General features: G+C 41.4%; 1 protein-coding gene across 1 annotated transcript in view; it reads left to right on the forward strand.

The window, feature by feature from the left end:
* The first annotated feature begins 3,317 nt into the window (after positions 1–3,317).
* The window catches only part of TENT4A (terminal nucleotidyltransferase 4A), a 59,345-nt gene continuing 40,659 nt past the window's right edge, over positions 3,318–22,003 (forward strand). Inside the window, exons 1-5 of the mRNA XM_059836236.1 lie at positions 3,318–4,144; positions 17,334–17,457; positions 18,972–19,018; positions 19,954–20,074; positions 21,634–21,741. Of these exons, the coding sequence (XP_059692219.1) occupies positions 3,318–4,144; positions 17,334–17,457; positions 18,972–19,018; positions 19,954–20,074; positions 21,634–21,741 (1,227 nt within the window). The remainder of the gene's footprint in view (positions 4,145–17,333; positions 17,458–18,971; positions 19,019–19,953; positions 20,075–21,633; positions 21,742–22,003) is intronic.

The following is a 22,003-nucleotide window of genomic DNA, read 5'->3' on the forward strand; positions in this document are numbered from 1 at the left end:
TGTCTCAACAGGTCATTGGGTGTTATTTCTTCATATTACACACACTTACAAAGAAAACATGTAATGTCTCCTTTTCTGCAGAGATATTTCAGTGACTTGCCGCAAGCTTTGAAGAATCATCATGGGATACATGAGTGAACTGGCGTGTTAACAAACCGTTGCTTATAGATTTCTCAGAGAAGATTTCCTTCTTCTCCGTGTTCTTAAAAAGTGGATCCCTGAGTAGGTTGTGCCCAAAACTTCCATCCCATGCCCACTACTACGCTCACATGGTATTTGCTGCCTTGGCCCCATAGAAGGAACTGACAAAGCACCTTTTAGCTTCAGAAATTCTGTCTACAGTTTAAGTCTGTGAGAGGCAACCCCTTCTGAGAAGGCTGTAGCTACTTCAAGAAGCAGTCTGGCCCCTTCCAAGACAGTGTTGGGATTGCTGAGAGTCCCAGGAATACTGTGTCTCTCCTCAATCAAAAGCTGCTTTTGAGTTACTGCCTCTTACAAGGCAGCGGTCTCTACCAGCTAGACCTCAAAATTAAGTTGGAGACAATTTTAGAAAACTGGAAAATCAGGCCCTCTTGAAAGTGCTGACTTCTAAAAGATGGTAGCAGGGCAGGGAAGGATGTAAATAAAACAGGTGATGAAACTGCAGAGCTTGGAATTGCCTCCGTAAGATTGGTCCTTGTGTGTTTTTTCCCCAAAACACTGATCAATACTTCTTTATTAAGATTTTTAACTCAGCAGCTTGAAGATGTGATCTTCATCTGTTGTGCGAAAAGTCAGAACACGGAACTAAAAAGGTTGAGAGCCAGGCCCTACGGCCTCCTCAGCCTTCTTAGTACTTAAAAGTGGATGTACAAAGTAATCATTCTAACCACCAGCATACTGCACCGGCCAGGCTTGCGGAAGTACTGCAAATCTACGCTATGCTGAACCTAGGCCATCATAGAGGCAAGAATGTGAAGTATTCAGGGCTAAAAGAAGAAAGAGACAGTATAATTCTGTGGTTTGTTTCTTAGGGCATTTATACAAGAAGAACAGAGTTGAGGGACCTGTTTATTTGCCTCCATTCAAGTTCAATTACAAACAAAACAAAACCAAAATATCCAAAATCCTTTGGGAAGATGAACTGTAAAACCAAGGACTGCTGTCAGTAACTCAAGCAGCTGAAATCTGTGCTGAAGATCTGTATACCTAGTTGACCACACAAATTAGAAGGGCGCTTTGGTTTCATCAGATGGAAATTCTGGTGAACATGGTTTTCTATGAGACAAGCTTAAAGGCTCTTTCATGTGATTTGGTTTTGGTTAGTTTGTGTACTTTTATGTGTAGTTTGGCTGTTATTCCTGAAAACAGATCTGTTTCTCAACAAAAAGAAATGAATGACTTGCTCTTTCTAAATGGCTTCCAACAATAAACATTAGGCTGTCACCCCCAAATTAGTTTCTCTTGCTCTGAAGTCTAAGGGTATAGTTAGAGAATACAGCTGCATCATATACAATTGCCCTCTGCTAACAAATGACGGTCCTGTTCTCTCATCCTCTCTCCACCCTCTCCTTAGTGCCAGCTCTGATCACAAAGTAAGCTCATTCAAAATGAATGGCTGAAAACTATTACTTTTGTTCCTAGTGCAGTTTTCTGCTGAATTAACAAGTTCAATTGGCTTAACTGATCAGTAGCAGGGCTTGTGCAAGGGAGCAGGGAAAGGGAATAGCAGGATTACAAAGAGCGGGACCTCTCCTTTTCTCCTCTTCTGTGGCAGTAAGTTGTTGGATCACCTAAGATGTACCACACAACTGCATTGGAGGGCTGTTGTAACCGGGATTCCCTTACAGTATTTGTCATTATGCAGCTACAACCCTTCTCTCTGCTCTTCTGCAGTCAGGTAAGGGCTATATCCAACTGGCTGTATTCCTGGACCACTGGAGACTCTGGGGGTACCCCAGGAAAAAAACTCTTGATCCGTACGCATGCTGAAGCTGCTCAAGGAAAAGGCCAAATCACTGGGTTAGAAAAAGAACAGTTATGAACATCATTGTGGAAGGCTGGCTGTTAAAGCCGGTATTTAGATCACAGAAGAAACAGTGTATCTGCATTCGATCCCATTCCAACAGCCATACGCATTTTACTCAGTGATCAGTGCACATGAAGGCCATCCATTAGACACCCCTTGGAACAGGCACTGACCCCCTGAGATCCAAGCCCAATAAAAACCTAAGTATCGAGTGGAAATGTAGTACTTCATGGTGCTTTCTTGGTGTTACAAAGACAAGTAGGAAAGCCTCCCCTTGCTTATGAACTGTGTGCTTTTGTCTGTACTCAACCCCCATCCGCTTCCGGGCCTCCCCTCTTCTCCAGGGGGTCAGCACAGCTCTGCTCAGACCCCACCACTCCCGGCCCATTCAGCCCCTCCAGAAGTAGGTCTGCTTGTACTCTCTTCTCATCTCAATTACTCCTCAGAATTCACCCTTTTATTTCTGTGGGCACAGGGCTACAACTCTCCACAGGGGTGAGCCCCAGCATGGAGGTAGACAACGCGGTGCTCGTGGAAAACGGCCGCTGGGCCGCGGCTGGCTGCTGCCCCGCACCGCGGCTGCTCCAGCTGCTAACGGCCGCGGCCTGACACAGGCTCCCGCCAGCAGGAGCCAAGCTCGCAGCGCCTGGCGGCAGCGCTACCCCCCCTCTCCCTGCCGGGCAGCGCCCGACCCCAGCCCGGCCCCGCCACGGGCAGCCGGTGGGTGAGGGAAGGCAGCTCCGCGCAGGCGCGGTGGACGCCAATACCCCCCCACCCCCGCCGAGCGCTTCCGAACCCTTCCGACGTCTCCCGGACGCGCATGCGCGCAAGGGCCACCGCGCCGGAGCGAGGGAACCCTTCCCATCGTCCTTCTCCCACCCCCTTCCCACCGGTCTCGGCGGTCCTAGCCCCTCCCCCCGGAGCGGCCAGCGCGCATGTGCGGTTGCCAGGGCGGCCGTCTCCGGTGAAGGTTTAAAATCTGCGGGGCATGCGCAGTGCTGGTTCTGGCCCTGGCGAGGGGGACGCCACATTGGAACGGAGAGGGGAGCGCTCCGGGCAGCGCCGGGCCGGGTACAGTTTGCGCCGCCTCTGCTCCTCCCGAGCCGCGCTCGTCTCGCCTCGCCCGGCTCTGCCCCCCGCCTCCGGCCGCCCTCCCTCCTCCCCGCGACACATGCCGCTGCTCCCGGCCCGTGTCTAGCGCCGCTGCCGGGCCCGGCGCGCCGAGGCGAGGGAGTGCGCGGCGGGCGGTGAGCGGGCGGCGGCGCGGCGCTCTGGCCGGGCCGTGAGGGTCGGAGGCGGGCGGGCGTGGATGGATCCCCGCGTGGCCTGGATCCAGCCCGAGCAGAAAGGCCCCGCGAATGCGCTGTGGATGCAGATCTGGGAGACCTCGCAGGGCGTGGGGGGCCGGGGCGGCGCCAGCTTCCCGCACTACCTCTGCCTTAACTCCCCGGCGCTGGACTCCGCCGCCGCCTCCCCGCCCCGCGGCCACAGCTGCGTGCGGCTCGGGGCGCCCGGCGGCGGCGCCTGCTGCTCCTCTTCCTCGCCGCCTTCGCCTTCGCCTTCCCCTCCGGCCCTGCTGACCGGACTGGTTCCCGCTGCCACCGCCGGCCCCGCGGCGGTGAACGGCGGCGAGGGAGGGCGGCGGCTGCAGAAGTCGCCTTCCGTGTCTTCCTCGTCCTCCTGCTCGTCGGTGGAGTCCGGCACCGAGAGCCCCGGCTTCTCCTCCTCGGGATCGTGCAGCGGCGGCGGAGGCGGCGGCTCCTCCTCTTCCTCCTGCGGCCCCCGGGCGGCGGCGGTGGCTCCTCCCGGGCTGCTGGGCAGCGGGGCCGGACCCGGGGAGTTTTTTAACTTCCACGAGAACAAAGTGAACGGTGTGAACGGGCACCACCAGCCCCCGCACCTGGCGCGCAGCCCCCACCCGCCGCCGCCGGCGTCTCCCCAGCAGCACCAGTACCACCCGGGCCGTAGGAAACGAGAGAATAAAGCCAGCACCTATGGGATGAATTACCTGCTCTCCGGCAGCCGTGGCGTCGCCGTCAACAACTCCCCCCACCAGCAGCGTCAGCCGCCTCAGCCAGCACTGCAGAGCCCCGGCACACCCTGGAAGACCAGGAAATACAGCCCGGGCGTGCAGGGGTGAGCAGCCGGGGCCCCTGGGGCTGCTGCAGCCCGAGAGGAAAGGGGAACCTTGCCAGCCTCTCCTGCGGCCCCTCTGGGCACGGGAGCGGGTGGTTTGGGGTCACACAAACTCCTCTGGAGTCGGCTGCAGCAGCGCGGTTGATGGTAGGGGATGGCAGGGCTCAAAACCGTGTTTGTTCATAAATCACCTTTGTCTGTGTTGGCTGGGTGGCTCCTGGCCAAAGCAGCGATGCAGGCAGGGCCTGGGAACCCATAGATACAGGGGCTTAGGCCTCGCCTTGTAGTAAGTTGAGAGGTGAAGTTGTCGGGTCACTATCAAACAACACCTAAAATAATTAAGCAAAGATGAGTGGGTGATGCTTGTCAAAGCTCCTGGGGGTCAATTCAGATTGTAAGGGGGAAGTGGAAGGCTTCAGAGGAGCTCAAAGAAAACCCTTGCACTAATTTTTAAATGCCTCTGCTTAGGTTGTAGCAGGCTGGTTACTTTGGGGAGTGTTAGGAACATCAGTTGAAAGGGAGGTGCCCAATTCTGGCCGAAATAATCATGAAAGCCAATGTGGCCTTAAAACATTTTTGAGGGAAATTTTCTAGCTCTGGAATAGATTGAGCCAGCCAATAACTGAACTGAAATCTTAGCTTTCTAAAGGGAACACTTTTATGTAGCGTATCCTATTCTGTGGCCATAACTTTCTTGTATAAATGGGTAGTTAGTAAGGCTGAGTATTCAGTTTGGTCCAGTTGGCATGTAGAAGGGACTAAACTTGAACAAAGCACCTCTGGGGTGCTTGTGAGATTTCTGTATTTCAGCTGTCAAATTTCACTCAGTCAAGAGGAAATGGTTATTTTATTTGTGGGAAAAGTGCTAGCTGCATTGATTGACCATAGCAGATTTCTGATGTTATTTTGAAAATAGTTTCTTGGAACTCCTAAAATCCAAGACCCTTGGATGCCCATGGAGTAAAGACACTGCATATTTGTAAAGGGAAATAGATAATGGGGTACACTGTCAGAGCTGGAGAAATTTAAGTGAGAGATTTAACTTAAGGACAGTGTCTTCCTTTTCTCTTTTGGTTGGTACTGTCAGGCATTGAGTACATTAAAGTCATACAGAAATATTAAAAGATGTTTTTAAAGTTCTACTTTTGCAAACCATAGCCTCTCCTGGGGAGGACAAGACTTGGGACTACTGCTTTTTAATTCCAAACTGACACTGAAAATGAAAATTGCTTCCAGGAAGCTAAGATTTGGATGTTGAGGAGGTATCGTATGCTAGGAGCTTTGGGACCTTTACTAGTAAGATGTATGTCTAAAATTCCAATAGTATCTTAAATAGCCTGAATTTCTTTGTTTTATTTCAACAGAGATGCAGTAGAACACTGAATTAACATTTTAAGTTACCTGTGTAAGACAAGTCAGTGTCACTGAGGTAGGTCTCCAGGCAGGCGGATGAAGGAGTTGCCGGAGGTCACCCAGCAGGTCTATGGCAAACTTGGGAATTGAATCCAGGCACTGCAGGTTCTGTCCTCTAGCTGTTTGGCACCACCACCTATGCCAATCACGTACCCTTATCTTTCATCTTCTGCCCTTTTGTTTTCTGTTGGCTTTCCTTTAATAAAGGTTATGCCACTTTTCAAGTATAAGTTTATAGAGAATCCATACACGTGAAAATTGTTTAGCCAAGCTTCAGTTTCACTATTCAGTTCCATAATACAGGTTGTTTTTTTGCTGATGTGTTAATGACAAGTTCTTGGCTAAATGTCTTTGAAAGTGGAAGCTGTGTTTCCTGATCTTCTGTCAAGGATCTGTATTACTACAGTGAGACCTGATGGTAGGTGTGGGACACCAGTAACTACAGCATATGTGACCCCATAGTTCCAGCATTCCTTAGAGTAGCAGGGAACTAGTGCTGAAGGAGAGCATGAAGTTGAAACCATAGACTTAAATATAAGAAGCAGTTCCTGCCTTAAATTTTGAGTTCTGTTACCCAAGGTGAACCTTGGACAAGCATGTATTCTAAACCAATTTTCTGTTTGGTGTTAGAAATTTTTTTCAGTACTTACATGATTGAAATAACAAAAATATTGTCACTGATGGAGTGGCTTTAGGTGTCTATATTCTGCAGTAATTCCTGACTACTGGTGAATTTAACTTAATTTGCTGGAAGCCAGGGTGTTGTATTATTTGGCTGTTCAAATAAAAATGTACTGAAATGGCTGGGGTGTGAACAGATCCCTGCAGAAGTTTCTTCTGGATCCTTTATGTTCCTGATTTGTTGCCTGGTGTTACTTGGAACTGTCAGCCCAGTCCTGAAGCATCACTTCCATAACTGTGGTGGTCTGTTGACAAGAGCATCGTCAGTGGTGTCAAACTGGTGTATGCAACTGTCAAAAAATGTGATCTTTACAGTCTTCAGTTGCGGTCTGCTTTGGACATAGATGGTAGGAAGAAGGACTTGATCATAGATGCTCTTATGCTCATATTATGCATGAATGTTAGAGCTTACTCTACTGTGAATATTGTTCTCTGCAGAACATTTTTCTACAACATACTGAAATTTCCAAGTGATATGTAGTAGCTTACAGTGTTTTTGTATTGTCTTTTGGTAACAGACTAAGAAGGGTAATCTCTGTTTGCACTCTCCCAGGCTGCAGTAGTACTTTTGATGAAATGCCTGCACGCTTTGAAGTAGTACTATGCTCTCTCTGCTTTCTCATTCAGAGCTGGAGATTGTCTGTAGCAGTGCAAGTTGTCACTGTTTTTTTTTTCAAATGGATCATATTCAGTGGCTTTGTGATGGTAGGTGTGGTGATGTTTAGGAATGCTTTATGTTGTAAAAGCTGTGTTTTGCTCTGGTTTATGTACAGCATTCCTTTTTTCCAGTGGACTTGTACCTATTGCTTTTACCACCTGACAGTAGCATGTCAATATTCGTGTTGTAAAGGAAGTTCTCCCTCTCATAAAACATGAGTGTGAATAGCCATGTTTCATTAGATTTCATCCTAAAGCATAGCTCTAGATTGACTTGTGTCACCTTTTTCCAGATTTTTGGAAGGTAAGGAGTGAGGAGAATGAAGCCACGTTTATTCCAATGCTTCAACAGAGTGATTAATATAGCAACAGTGTAAATTCTTAAATGCCTGGGTTTAGGTTAGGAGTACAGATGACAAAATGATTGGTTTCAGATGTGATGCAGATAAGTGTCCTTTAACATTATGAGGTTAGCTCAAACTGTTGTGACTGTTCAGAACTGCATGTGGTTTCTTGCTACTGTAAAGTATCCTCTCAAGTAGTTTTAAACTACATCTAGCATCTTAGGGTCTGCCTTCTTTGTATATCAAACTAATACTTTCTGTTTCTGTAAAGGCAGTATTTTAAATATGTCTGACTAAGCATCCAGAGAGTTTAAAAGTGCTGGAATTTTATTTCAAAATATGGAGTCAAGCTATTATAAACTTTGTACTAAGGACTCTACTGCTACATTTGCATTGCTTGGGTACACAACTAATAGGGCTCTTTCTCTTAAGATGTAGCTAATAGCTTATGAATAGTATAAAATCATATCTGATTTAATTATTCTGCTTCTTAATATGAATTTAACAAAGTAAAGAATTAAGCAGAACAGGCTTCTATTGTTAAAAATACCTTAGTACTTTCAACTAAGTATTCAGATTAATTGTAGATCTTGAATGAGATTAGTGATGAAATCTGCTTGGTACATTACAGTGCTGTACAGAAACAACAGAACTGGCTTTTTGAGGATTAGTGTGGATACCAGAAGTGTTATGATACATTGGAATGGTCCTCTGACTGGAGTAATTAGCACTGTATAGCATCTGATGACTTACTGCATTCATTTTCCCACTTCCATTTTTCCACCTCCATACCTGTTGACTTTAACCATCTCTTGATAGTGACACAAAAGTTCTGTTGTAAAGCACAAGAGCACAAACACCTCCACATTTGGCTAGACTGAAGGAGGATTCAGGCCAGCATTGTCTGGTGACCATAGCAGATACCTGAGGAGAGTTCTCATAAACAAGGTAAGCTTATGATGATGCTTCCCCAGAAGACTTGCTTCAGTGTTCACCAGTTTGCAGCTGAAGGATACTGTGTACCAAAAGTAATGTCAGGAGATTAATTTCTGTAGCTGCTTGGATGTGGTGGTGTTACTATATACTAAGTCTGTATTATGTTTTGTTTATTTCTTCACCTGTGTGCTGAAGTGTTTCTAATTCCAGTCTTACTGGGTTTTTTGCTTTTATGATTTATTGCTGAAATCTGGTGAGCAAGGTAAATATAATTACTGGGTTTTGTGCAGTGCACTATTAAAAATGCATTGCATTCAGGACCTTTCATAGCTCTAGTTCCGTGTTTGTCAACTCTTCCTTCTTACTACGCTGCTGTCAGAGCTGGACAATGCAAATTTATGTGTAGGGATGCCCCACTGTCAGCCCCTTTTGCAAATTTTATTTTGTACTTTGGCTGAGCTGAAAAATTGCAGACTTTGGAAACTCTGTGAAGCCTTTACTGTCTGCACTGGTGTGTCCAGCACTTGTAAGGGCTTTAAGGGATTCCCAAGGGTGGTATTCTATCTCCTCCCCGTACTTAACAGTGCTGTCTTGCTCTAATACTTTCTAATGAATCAACACAGTGGGCTATGCTTTATCCACACTACTGTTAAATCATTAGTGTCTGTTACCTGCCATGTTAGGTGGATACCTGTAGTGAAGGTCTTAATGTAAGAGGCTGGCAGTGTACACTCAATTCCTGTTTCATCTGGCTTTAGGATCAGGGCACAACTAGGCAGTATATCCTGTAGTATGTAAGGAGGAGGGTGGGAGTAGTTGACTGCTAGTCATGGTAAATTTCCAGAGAGATTTGAGAGAGCACTGGGACGTGGTTGAATGGATTGTTTTCATGCCTAAAGGTTGGTACGCAGCAGAATTCAAGGGTAGCTGCTGGATGAATTGTCAAAAGAACAGAACATCTCTTTTTTTGCAGTCAACTAAGTTGACTAGAGTAGGTAAAGCTCAAAGTTTCCTTGCAAAGTGGATGCCTAGCATAGAGTTAGAGACTGAGGCTTTCAGTAATGGAATGAAAGGAATATTTTGGCAGCAGTAGACTTGAGAGAGAACATAGTACTAGAGGTCAGAAAGTCTGAGCTACAGTAGTAAAACATGAGAAGGCTTTGTGTGACAGGTGCTCACATCTGTGTGTAAAGGAGAATGGGACATGTTTGGAGCAGTTTAATCCTGGCATCAGCTTCATGATGCTTTTCACAGTTGTTAGGCTTCGGTGGTGGAGATAATTGGCACTAAGAACATAAGCAGCTGTACCGTGTGAGACCATTAGAGGCCAATGCCAAATGTTGGGAGAACAATATATCAACATGAGCCTGTGGTGATATTTCCTAGAATAATCTCTCAGATTTAAATGATCTGTGGTTCTTGGACTACCTGGGCTACAGGCAGTGCATTGTTAAGCTTATTGTGGATTTTATGTATGAATTTGTCTTGTCTCATCTTGAGCTGGTATGAGCTTCTGGGTTCAGCGGTGTCCTGTGGTAAGGTGTTCCTCAGTTAAACTATGCATTTGGTAAAGATCCAGGTTTTTTGTCCTGAGGCTGTCACTAGGGTTGTACTTGCTGCCAGCCACAGGTCTATGCATTAATGAGGCAGTCCATGAGTGCTCTTTGCAGCTGACTTGAAAGAGGGAAGGGAAAAGTTGAATCACCTGACAGTTGTCTGTTTTCTAGTCTATTTAACCATTCCTTCTATTGAGGCTGTTTCCTGCTTCTCAATGTTTATCACCTCTGTATGCTTTACAGTTCTGTTGTATCTTTGTGACTCGGACAAACCAGACCTGTGTGTGATAGTGTCACAGTATTCCTGCATTGTGGGCTATCTTGTTCTATCTGGTACTTTGTTTCTTGATGACTAATATGGGACTTGCCTGTTCTTTTTTAGCTACTGAGTATTGACAGACCTTTTAACAGAATTCTTATTTCAAGATCTTGATTGTCAGTGTTTAGAGCTGGTGCAGAGCCCCTCATCATATCTTTGTAAAGGTAGAATTTTCTTATATGCTTCTGTTGTGCTTATATTTATCCTGTCTCAAATTTTGCCTGCTACTTCATTGTGCAGTCTGTATTTTAATGTCCATCTGCAGTTCTTGAGCTGATTTATTCTAGATAACCTTGCAGCCTCAGACTTTTCCGCTTTACTGTTTGTCCCCTTGCCAGGTCACTTATGAGGATGTTGACTAGCATAGGGCACTTTGGGGCTTCACTAGTGACCTTCCTTTAATATGGAAACTAAGAGTTCCAGCTGCTTGTTTTCTGTTTAAAACAGTCCTTTATCTACATGAAGGTCTTCCTTCTCATCCCATGTCAGCTTAGTTTCTTCTTAAGTCTTCATAAGGACATGTGGGACCATTATCAAATGCCGTTTGGAAATCCAAGTAGATAACAGGATTTCCTTTGTGGTTCACTGATTCTTGCCATTAATTCCTAATGGTTTTCTTTAATACACTACTTCCATTTATGAAAGCTATGTTGACATCTTGGTATAGTCATAACCATTCATGTGTTGCATCGAGTCTACTTTTGACTAGTTTGACTATTATGAATGTCAAAACTAATGCTTTTAAATTCAAAAAAGAAAGATTGCTGCTTAATGTTCTTTTGATACAAATGCAGTATCAAGTTGAGTGCAGCTTTTGGTGAATACCAAATAATCAGGAATAGATTTTGCTGTGGAGTATTTTCTACTAAAAAGTTGGTTTGGGATAAATTCTCCCTGTATAGTTAGGGATCAGAGAAACATCTGAGGGATGAAAAAAAAATGCTAGCTTCTCTACTTGTCATGCATTATGATCACTTAACTTCTTCTGTTCTGATCACTTAATTCACTTAACAGAAGCAGGTTTTTGGGCTCCTGAGCTAGTTTATCCTTTCTCAAGCACAGGTTTGCATCTTGTTAAGTTGTTCCTCATAATCCTTTTTGATATCCTTAATCTTCCAATCCTCTCTTCCTGCTTTGTACATGACTTCAGGGTTTCTGAAGACATCTTCTGCTGGAATGCTGTAACAAGGTCGTAGAAGCTCTTTTTTCCCTAAAATCTGATTAGTGATGCACGCTTTTGCTAAGCATTAGTTTGGTATCTTTAATAGTCTCTGAAACACCTTATTCTTTTGGTTGAGATTCTTAAAGAAGCTTCCTCTTTTGTATGGTGAACTGCAGCAGTATTTAAATCCGGAAAAGACTTTTCTAGCTTTTGTTGCCTTGCAGAGATACTGACTTTGGATGTGCAGGGTTTGCTGCTATTGGTGCTTTGATGGATGCATTTTGAGTTAGATTCTGCTGCTTGAGATTATGTCAAGATTTGCTTCTCCTCTTAAATGTTTCAGTGGCTAACCTGGTGTAATGCATACCTGATCTACATGGACATAATTAGTCTCTCATCACTAATGTGTTTCTGCTATTGCAACCTTTCTGACTTGTCCGGGATGTTAATTGCTTGCTATCTTTGGGTATTTGGAGAAGAATAGTATTAAGACAGGAATTTCAGTGTTTAGTGATTCTATTTATTGGCATAGTGAGCTTGCTGATTCAGTTCCAAGGTTTAACATATGGTATGCTTCTTCACTGATGCAACAAAATAATTATGTGATGTTTTCTTGGTGTTGTATTGAAGTCCAGCAGCCTAAGTCAGGAGTAAGGTACAGCTGTTCAGAAGCTTATGTAGCAGATCTATTTTGCCATGTGTTAACTTGGAGATATATTTCAGTTTCTTTTCTAGATTTTTATAATACAGCTTTTTCAAAGTACTTACAGCCACTAATAAGATAATTGGCTGAGTTTTATTGGCTTGACATACTTTGCAGAAATAGATTAGTTTTTGATTCTTTTTGATTCTTTTTCTCTTCTAAAATGCAAAGAAATTCTCTTAAGTCTTGAAATTTGCAGTGTAAATCAGTCCAACAAGCTTAGTTTCTTGAGTGCGTGAACTGTCAAAGTGCTCCTAAGAGGTAAAACTTAATTGGCAAGAAACTCAGTCTGAAATTAGGACTGGCTCTGACTTGCAAGAGTGTGGGGCAAAGAGAAAGCTTAGAGAGGAAATAAGAACAATACGGTCTCTTGTGGAAAAAGGTACAGTATGTTTTATAAACTACTCTTTGTTCTGTGGATGAGAAGAAAAGTACTTTTTTCCTCCATTCTCTCTTAGTAGGTAACTTGCAAAGTAGCTTGATTCTTATTTGAGTTTCGCATTTAGGGTACCTACCTGTAAAACATTTCACAGCTCTGCCTGAATTACATAGTAATATGAGACTGATCTGGTGCGGCAGTACAGTCTGTGAATGTAGCACTGTGTTTTCATAGTTTCACTCATCTGTAAGCCTAGAACATTGTGTAGGGCATAGAGTACTCTTACCTGAGTGTTACTGGTAGTGAGGAGGACTGGTATTAAAAAAAAAAAAGTAAAAGCACCGGATAGGTGTTGTGCGTGGGGTGGGAAGAGAAGAATTGTAATTTCACCTCCTCTTCTCGGTCATAGTTCTATTTTTGCTACTTTTGCAGATGTCTTAATCTTACATCATATTGGAAAAAGTCTGTATCTTGGAATATACTACTGCTTTTAATCATATATATATTCTCCTTTATTTCACTAAACTGTGTTCCTGAGTTTTAGACTGTAACACTGGTTTCAACTATTGAATGCATTTGATTGTTGTAGTGTAAGATTTCACCTGCATTTCCATGGTAATGCAAGTGTGCTTTGCAGTAGTTGTAGGTGTAGTTCAACAGATTTCTGAAATATGTACAGTGGCTGTTGGGCCTTTTACTATTTAACCTCGAGACAGCAAAGTCTTCAGGCATGTTTCAGACTTCACGCTTCTTTGAAAGAACGTATCCAATTATTTGTAACCTTTATTTCAACATAGCTTCTGTTGAAATGCTGCCTATGCCTCCCCATTTCTTTACCTCCCTTTGCTGCTCACCCCTAGTGTTACACCCACATGCTTTGACATCTGTTCTTCCCTTTTATAAGGATTCTTGGCTGATGTGTTAGACTTTTCAGTTAGAAAAATATGTGTTAGTTATTAGAATGAGTATGTTTTTTAAAAGAATCAGTTGTTCCACGTAAATAATGCAGTCATGTTTCTCTCTCTGTTCCTTTAGAATAAATTAATGTGCTTACTAGTGTAGACATGATGTTGAAAAGAAACAGGATGCTTACTTGAGGGAACAAAGTCTCTGTAGCTTTTCATTCACCTTCTAATTTGTTGATGCTGTTTTAGAATTTCATTTCACTGCATTGAAGTTAGCCCTTGAGGTAACAAGTCAATGTTATATATAATAATAGTCGTAGATACAGTAACTGTAAATGAACTCCTTTCTTAGAAACCTGCCTTTAAGGAAAAACATTACAAAAGTGTGAGAATGTCTCCTGAGTATTATTTTAACCTGAAGACTAGAAGAGTGTCTGCCTTTCCTAAAACAGTAAAAGGGATGAATTTTTGGTAAACAAAAGGTGACAATTCTGTTGCATAGTTCAGCCTGTAAGCAGCAGATGCTTACTGTGCTTAACAGTAATAGCATGGTAGGTATAGCATGAATGGTGGGTTCCTCCAGGCTGTTAAAATTAGCAAGCTGAATAGTGTAGGAAGTACAAGTAGCCTCTCTTCTGCATCCCTGCGTTCTAATCTTTTCCACCTTGCATTAAGAGTACAGTTGTATCTCACCAACAAGTTTCATTCCCAGTACTTCTATAAATGTAGTGAAACTGCCTTGTGAAAAAGTCAATTAAAATGCCTATCTTTGCTAGGAAAGTAGAATAATAGGCATCTTAAAATGTGATAGAAGATAGCTAGGTGCTGGGATGCTCTTGGAGCCTAAGATTGAGAAAATTGACTTGTGCTGTATGTTGAAGGAAGTTCTATTTTTTTAAAAAAGAGTTAAGATGTTACTTATATCTGCATGTACATCGTGTCCTGCAAATTGAAATTCTGTTCCTAATGATTAAGATACTGTCATAGTCCTGACTTAAGAAGTAAGAAGAGCTTACGAAGATTATAGAGGCTACTTGGGCAAAATACTTAACTGAAAACTATCCCTGTATTGGCTGGGTGAATATCCTGTTGTGATCTGTTTTTTCAGACACCAAATTATTTCTTCAGCTAGTAGAGAAGTTACTCTGAGATTAGTCCTGAACAGCATAGAGTATCTTGTTTTATGTATATGAGAGCTGCTTTTTTGTGACTGTGTTCCAATAACCTTGTCTGAGCAGAGATGTTTTGAAAAATGTAAACTATAGCAACATTACATTTTAAGAAAGCATCTCAGTTTTGAGAAGCTTCTTCAGGAGGAAGCCAAAACGGTAAAATGCTTGAAAATGCTGTATTAAGACAGTCATGTTGTCATACACTGACTGTGAAGATAGCATTGATTCTTATCCAGAAGGATGTAGACCAGAAAGATGAAGTTCTCTGAGAAGTAGAAGCTGTTGGATTAAGGAAAACTGGAAAGAGCAAACAAAATAGAAGTCTGTTAAGACAGAGGGTTTGAGAACTGGTTTGCTAAGTGCGTTAAAACCTGAAAACCTTGCACATTGAAAGCATGAAACTTGCCAGAGTCACTAGGGCTCATAGAGACATGAAAGGGCACCCAGGAGAAGTCAGACCATGTAGTAAAAACTAAGTAAACTAATTGCATTGGTTTTTGTCAGAGAAGGGCTTAAGAGACTTTACACTAGAACTTTCTTTGACTCCAGGCAACTGTCGTTTTAAATTTCAGTAAGGAGTGTTTAAATCCATCGGCAGAATGATAACTGTTGTACAGCCGTGTCTGGTGGTATTTGCTGAAGAATTCCAGAGGAATTTAACCGTGAAAGCATGGTGTATGGTTTGAACTTTAAATGAGTTTTGATTATCTAGCTCTTATGCTGTTGTCCCATGCAAACTGAAGCATTAAATGAAGTGCTGCCTTGCCAGTGCAAGGTAGAAAATATGAAGCTGACTTCTTAAAAAGTAGATTAGGGAAGGAAATGTAGACTAGTGATGGGTGGTATTCTTTTGAGTCTTCTGTGATATGATTAAGATTTGTGACAGCGTTAATCATCTGAACAGAAGCTCAGTGGGGCATTGAAGTGAGAGAGTTCTTGTGTGCTTGCTGTTTTTCTGACCTTGCTGACACACTAGGGGCTGCTTTTGAAAGACTACGCTGTATATGGTAGAGGCGGCAGTGCATAGGGGAACTGAGACCCCTTTTATTCTCCTCCTTCCCTAATGTGGCATGGCTACTGTAAATGCATTTTTTTAGGAATCTCTGGATCTCCTGAAGTGGTTGGATGGGGTTGATACCATGACAAAATGGAACTTACTTGCGTGAGTAAACATAAAGAAAGGGGCTAGTGCATGCTTTGATAAAGGTAGCTGTCTTGCATGTCTCAATTCCTTGAAGGATTCATCGTTAATCCTTATTCACGTGGTCAGTCTGATAACATAGAACTGTTGGATTTTTTCAGAAGAATGTTTCTGAAATCCTTTTTTGAAGACTTTCTAAAAACTGAAAATTCACAGGTTTTCTGGGCTTATGGGTTAACTGTTTAGAAGTAACCAAAGAATAAATTATTTACTTTATAATAAGGGAAGGTTACCAATGGAATTACTCAAGACTCTTTCTCGATATATTCATAAATACCTGGAGGGAAGAAATGAATGAGAAAAGGATAGAAAGGCTAATAGAAAGCTAGAGCTGGCTGCAGACAGTCACAGTGGGAGTTCATTGTTCATTTGGTTATAAAATTGCTGATAAAATTAAATTCTAGTAAATATGAAATCGGAATCTGAAGAAAAATAATTCAGGCTGAATATACCCAGTGGGTGGGCTTTATGTTGGTGGTTATTGTTCAGAAAACACCTTGAAGCTCCTTCGTAATGGTTTCTTTTAAAGAGCAGCTCTATGCTCAGATATCCTCAGTTAGCAGCAGTCTTTGCAATGATATGGACAATAAAATGAAAACAGGTGTGTGTCATGGACTGAATGTTGTAATTATGTATTGACTCTGTGCATTTCTGGCCACCTGTCAGAAAACATGGTGCAACTGAAAACAAGCTGAAGAAGGTTAGCAGTGATCAAACTTTGGATCTGCTCCTGTGTAAGGAGAGAAAAATAGATGAGGATTGCTGCCTTGAAAAAGAGCTGGTGGACAGAGGCAAGTGGATATGAATTGGGAGCCTGAGAGGTGTTATGTTTGGAGATGAACTGTCAGTAATAGCTTTTTGTCTGGCATAGCTTGATGCTTTTCCTTTGCAAGCAAACATGACATTCACCTGAAAAATCAAATTCATCTTCTTTCAAATTTGGCAGCGAGTGTTCTGTAATATTGGGAGATGGGAAAGAAAAGGACTTAACACGTGTATAAAGATCCAGTGCCAGAACTCCTCATGTAACACTGGTATTAATGTACTTTACACTTGAGAATATATTTAACACTGCTCACTTTGAGTAGTTCACCTATATGAATGAATGGCTAATAAAGGGTGGTCAAAGGAATCCCTGTTTGTCAAAGTGGACTTTTCATATCAATGAATGCTCAAATGTCCCTTTTATCACCCTCTACAAAAACTCATTAATGCCAGTGGCCTGTTTCCAACTCTGTGTAAACTTCCACATATGCAGAAGTAAGAACCCCTGGAAGAATAAACCTACTTGAAGATTTTCATTGTTCTTGTGCTGCTTCGCATTTGGATCATTGCACAGTTTTTAAAGACTAAGCTTTGTTTTTTGAAGAAAATAATCTTTGGGAATCAGGAATTGAATTTGACTTTCACTGTTGAGCCAGTAAGGAGGTTGGTAAATGTCTACTAGGGTTTGCGTCCTCTGTCTTTTGACATCTTTAGCATTTAGGTAAACAATTCAGCATGAGGGCTGATGTGTAGGTATTGTTGAGATGACTGTGAGGTGCTGCCATGAAAATCAAGTATGAATATATCTGTTCCAAATCCCAGATCCCAAACCCTCCAGTTTCCTATATGAAAGCCTAATTGTTGTGGCATTCACCTTTTTTGGAAGTGCTGCTGTTTTTGGTTATATGATGACAATAAATAAAGCCTATGGCCTGTTTCTGTTGAAATTTACTGTAATAGTGAAATCATTATAACTGATACTACTTTCTCCTTTAGACTACATGAAGAAATAATTGACTTCTATGACTTCATGTCCCCTCGTCCTGAAGAAGCAGCTATGAGAAGAGAAGTGGTGAAAAGAATAGAAACAGTCATCAAAGATCTTTGGCCTACAGCTGATGTGAGTGTAATTTAAGTGTTGATTTGCTTCTCCAGTAAATTATAGAGCTTGGTTCACTTAACCTTGCTGTTATCTTTAAGTCTTTTAGAAATGAACAAATAAGACTTCAGACTTAGGACAACTGACTTAATATCACAGCTCTTGCAGTACTTGGCAGTTTATTTTAAAAAGTGGAGGAAATTTAAGACCTAGATTTCAGGTTAATGAAGGCTACTGATATTTTTTTCATTTTGAGAACTGGGGATATGAAGAACTGTCCACTTTAAGAAGTGCATTTCTTAAGATGAAAGCTTATTAAATTGATTCTCTGCATAACTTAATTTTGAATATTAAAGTGAAACTGACTACTTATGTATCAGTTTCTGCAAGGACTCCTGACTCTGTGGATATTTGTAAATACGAATATTTTACAAAAGAACAGTTAAAAAGCCCAGAATTTTTTTGTACTCTTCAAAATTTGACATTCAGGGAATTACTTTATCCTTGCTTTAGTAGGAAAATTGGACTTGGGTTCCTGAGTTATCTTGCAACTGAAGTTGTTCTATTTTCAAACCCTTTATTACTGAAAGAGTAAGTTGCCTCCAAACAAAAAACATGCAAAAGGAATGCAATGTAAACTGTATCTCTAGCATCACCTTTCTGATTACCAGATAGTAGTGTCATTAACAAGCAGAAAAATATTTCAGACCACTGTGATTTCATAGCCTTCCATGACAAAGAGTGAGGGCTGTGGCCATAGTACTGAGCTAAAGATACTGTACAGCTCATTTACTTCATCCTCACCTGTGATTTTCCATAGTAATAACATTTTTCTAGCTTGTGGGAGCAGTTACAAACACTGAAACGGCCCAGTGTTGCGCAGCCTTTTCATAGGTCACTTCAAAGAAGTGAACTTGTAAATTGTGCTCTGCTGTAGCAGAGGGGGAAGAACGTCTCAATTCTCTAGATAGGAAGTATACTAAAAGTGTTTGTGGACTGTGAATGTCTCTTCAGCATGCCTTCTTTTCCACACACAAACACCTATCACAATTTCGTAGTCATCCTTACAGTAAAATCTGGAGTATTCATGTTTATCTGAATTATATGTTTAGATGCACTTGCTGGTTTTTAAACCTAAAAGTTTGGGAAAATATTTCCCTTAAACTCTTCCAATTTCAGTGAAGCTGTCCTATGAGGAAGGAAGGGAGCAGGAAGGAAGGAAATCTGTAACAGCTTATACTTCTGTTGAACTGGAAATAAATAGTGAAAAGGACTTGTTTCAAAAGTTTGTGCTCTGCTGCTAGCAGGATTGGTAGTCATTTCGTGTTAAAAAACCTCCAATTTCCTCTAAAGTTGCATGTATAAGAGACAGGGTATTTGGACAGGCTTAACAGAGTATGTAGTAAAGTAAATTCAATAACTTTTTTACTGGGCTATGTCCTTAACAGGTCCAGAAAAATCTTAAGTCTTGTGAAAGTAAAATGAAGTGAGTGTTCATAATTACAAGATATTTCACTGGTGTGGGTTTTTTTCAGGTCCAGATATTTGGCAGCTTTAGTACAGGGCTTTATCTTCCAACTAGGTAAGTAATAATTTACTTTTATATAAGGCTTGTTTTCTTTTAGAGTAATGGTAAATTTCAAAGGGGAATTTAGCCTGGAATGTGTAAACCTATCAAACTTCCAGTAAAATTTTTGCCTGATATCCCATGTGATAAAGGGAAGGGTTTTTGAACTTACAGATTTGAGATAAGTATTTGATATATCATTGTACTGCTCTAGGTACTTCCTGACCCTTTGGTGAATTACCTTTTCTTCCTTGTGTCTGGGGTTAGTTAGTCTTTAGCTCTTTGTTTTCAAGATACAGTGAAATTGAATGCTTGGTATTTCCTGTGTAAAGATTGTGTTTTGTTAAATAAGGTAAATTACTGAGAGTGTGTCACTTATCACAGACTTACTGTGCAAAGTCAGAGGAGTCATCACAGCTGTGTGTTCCCTTTTTTTTGGGAGCAAAATGTCTCATTTAATTCAGTGTTTTATATTGCTTAATGGTTCAATAGATGAATGTGGAAAACCTGTGTAGCCGTGTCTTAAAGACTATGTTGTCTTTACATCAATTAAATTTTCAGTAGGAAAGTATTGGAAAGTTAATTTCTATGAATAACAATTACTGATAAAAATTGTTTGGACTATTAACATGCCTGTCAACATGGGTAGATGAGGGATGGAATTGGACTGTGGAAGTCAGAGGGGAGGGAGCAAGAAAGGTAGAAGGGAGAAGAGCTCAAAACTCATCAGAGAACTGGAAGCAAGAAACTAGAATACTACTTTGGGTCCTAAAGCACACTAGACCATCTCTTAACATTGCTAAAGGAAGCTTATTGGGAACCTAGATTAAAAGTTGCAAAATGGTCACCCTGGAGGACTTGTAATATGCTGAATGGCAATTTTGCCATTTTTTTGGTGGAGTATTATGCTTTAGACTTAGTGTATCTCATGCTGTGTTCTTTTTGTCTAGTGATATTGATTTAGTTGTTTTTGGGAAATGGGAACGACCCCCTTTACAGCTGCTGGAGCAAGCACTAAGAAAACACAATGTGGCTGAGCCATATTCCATTAAAGTACTTGATAAAGCTACGGTAAGTAATAGTCTTTGGAATACTGAACTGAAAAGCTTTCAGACTCCTTAAGGTGTTGGTGATAAAAGGTGTTCTTAATTCATGAAGCAAATGATATTGTCAAGCACAGTGTTTTGCTATGTGCAAGATTTTAGTTAGCAATAGCACACAGTTTTTATATGGACAACGGTAATTCTGTGTACTGTATTTGCTGGAAGGCCGTACTTCATGCTTATGTTGTCAATAAAGATCTGAAAGTTGGTATTTGCAAGTTAACTGTTTGTATAATGTTTTTCCACTGACCTTTGAGAGGGCTTTGTTTAGCCAGGGGCCAGTAACTAGAGCTGTCTAGCTTGAAAACGCAATTTTTCACGTTGTCTTATTTCTGATGGCATAGTGAAGTGTTCCAAACCTAACATTTGTATTTCCCTTCCAAAATATGCTACGTAAGAGCTTTATTTAATTTGTGAAACTGATGTGTGGCATTTCTTGCATCTGTCTTGTAAGCTTAATGGATCACATTGAATATGCTAAAAACTTCAAGTATGAGAATTTTATGTTACTGAGCAAGTGCTGTTTTCTCCAGGAGACTAAGCAGAGTATTCAAACTTGTATTAGCAAGCTGTTGTGTTTTGTGATCTCTGAAATAGGGTGATTCTTTTAGGTCCGGAAGATTCCTATGGCTTCTGTTGGAGTAGCAGTACATAACAGTAGCTCTGGTAATCTTTGGTTTACCTGAGAATGAGTGTGATTTTTCAGAATCAGTGATACCAGTTAGTGATGGAAAAATGGCACTAGGCTAGGCTTATCAATTTTACTAGCCTTTCTTACACCAACAGCAGAGGGAATAAAATAAAATGATGCTATACTTCTGCTTTTTTTTGTTTTCAATTTCAGATTAAAAGTAAGTTGTTCAATTTAAAATAAATGTTATCAGCTGAAGTTTAGGTTATGCTTGTAAGACGATTTTGTAGGATACTGCCTTCAAGGTGGTGATGGGGGAGACTGAACTACATATTCAGTAGTTTTGTAATAATTTATTGCTGTCAGAAGAGGAAGTATTGTTACTCCTGCTTTGCTTTTATCCATTCTGGCTTTCGTTTGACTCTGCAGTGAACCAGTTCAGCTTGATAAACCAACAGACAGTGCTTTATTTTTTCTGCTAGGCTAGTCTTCTGTCAGTTTAGCAAGTAAATAGTGCAGTGCTGGGTCAGATGAATGCAGTTCCCACAGGTTATGAGAGCAGAATGTCTCCTGTGAACACCAGTGAGTCATTAAATTAAGTAAATTTAGTTGTCTTACAAAGCACTGATTATTGCAGCTATGAAGGCAGGTATCTAAGAGCTATGGGAGAATACATAAGTTAATGTGATCATACATGCCTGTGTTTTTAATCACCTCACTAAAAAGCATTTGTTTGTCAGTCAAGTTAAGATTGTCTTTTCTCAAACACATTTCCTTGTCTTGATAGTTGCATTCATTTGGACTGATAGTATCATGTGTCTTAAGTGAGTAAGCTAGAGAATAGCACCAGTGTTGCATTTCTGGGGATTCATAAAACCTTGTTTTAATCTTTTCAGGTACCAATAATAAAACTTACTGACCAGGAGACAGAAGTGAAAGTTGACATCAGTTTTAATGTAGAAACTGGTGTGAAGGCAGCTCGATTTATCAAGGAATACATGAAGGTATCAGCCATATAATGAATGTTAGGCTACTTACCAAGGATGTGCTAAATGCTTAGCTAACCTTTTTTGGTATGGCTTAAGACACTTGAAAATTTATTGCTGAAAACTATTTTCATTAATACTAACTAAACATGGATATTTTTATTTTCTACTAGTATCTATTCAGTGTTGTCTTTGAGTGCTAGGTGTTTGTGTGGATAAATCTGTATGCTGAAAGGACTTCTACCATCATATCTAGATCTGCAGATAGGTACTAAGCTTT

The sequence above is a fragment of the Gavia stellata genome, chromosome 3 (assembly GCF_030936135.1).
Source record: "Gavia stellata isolate bGavSte3 chromosome 3, bGavSte3.hap2, whole genome shotgun sequence".
NCBI classification, from domain to species: Eukaryota; Metazoa; Chordata; class Aves; order Gaviiformes; family Gaviidae; genus Gavia; species Gavia stellata.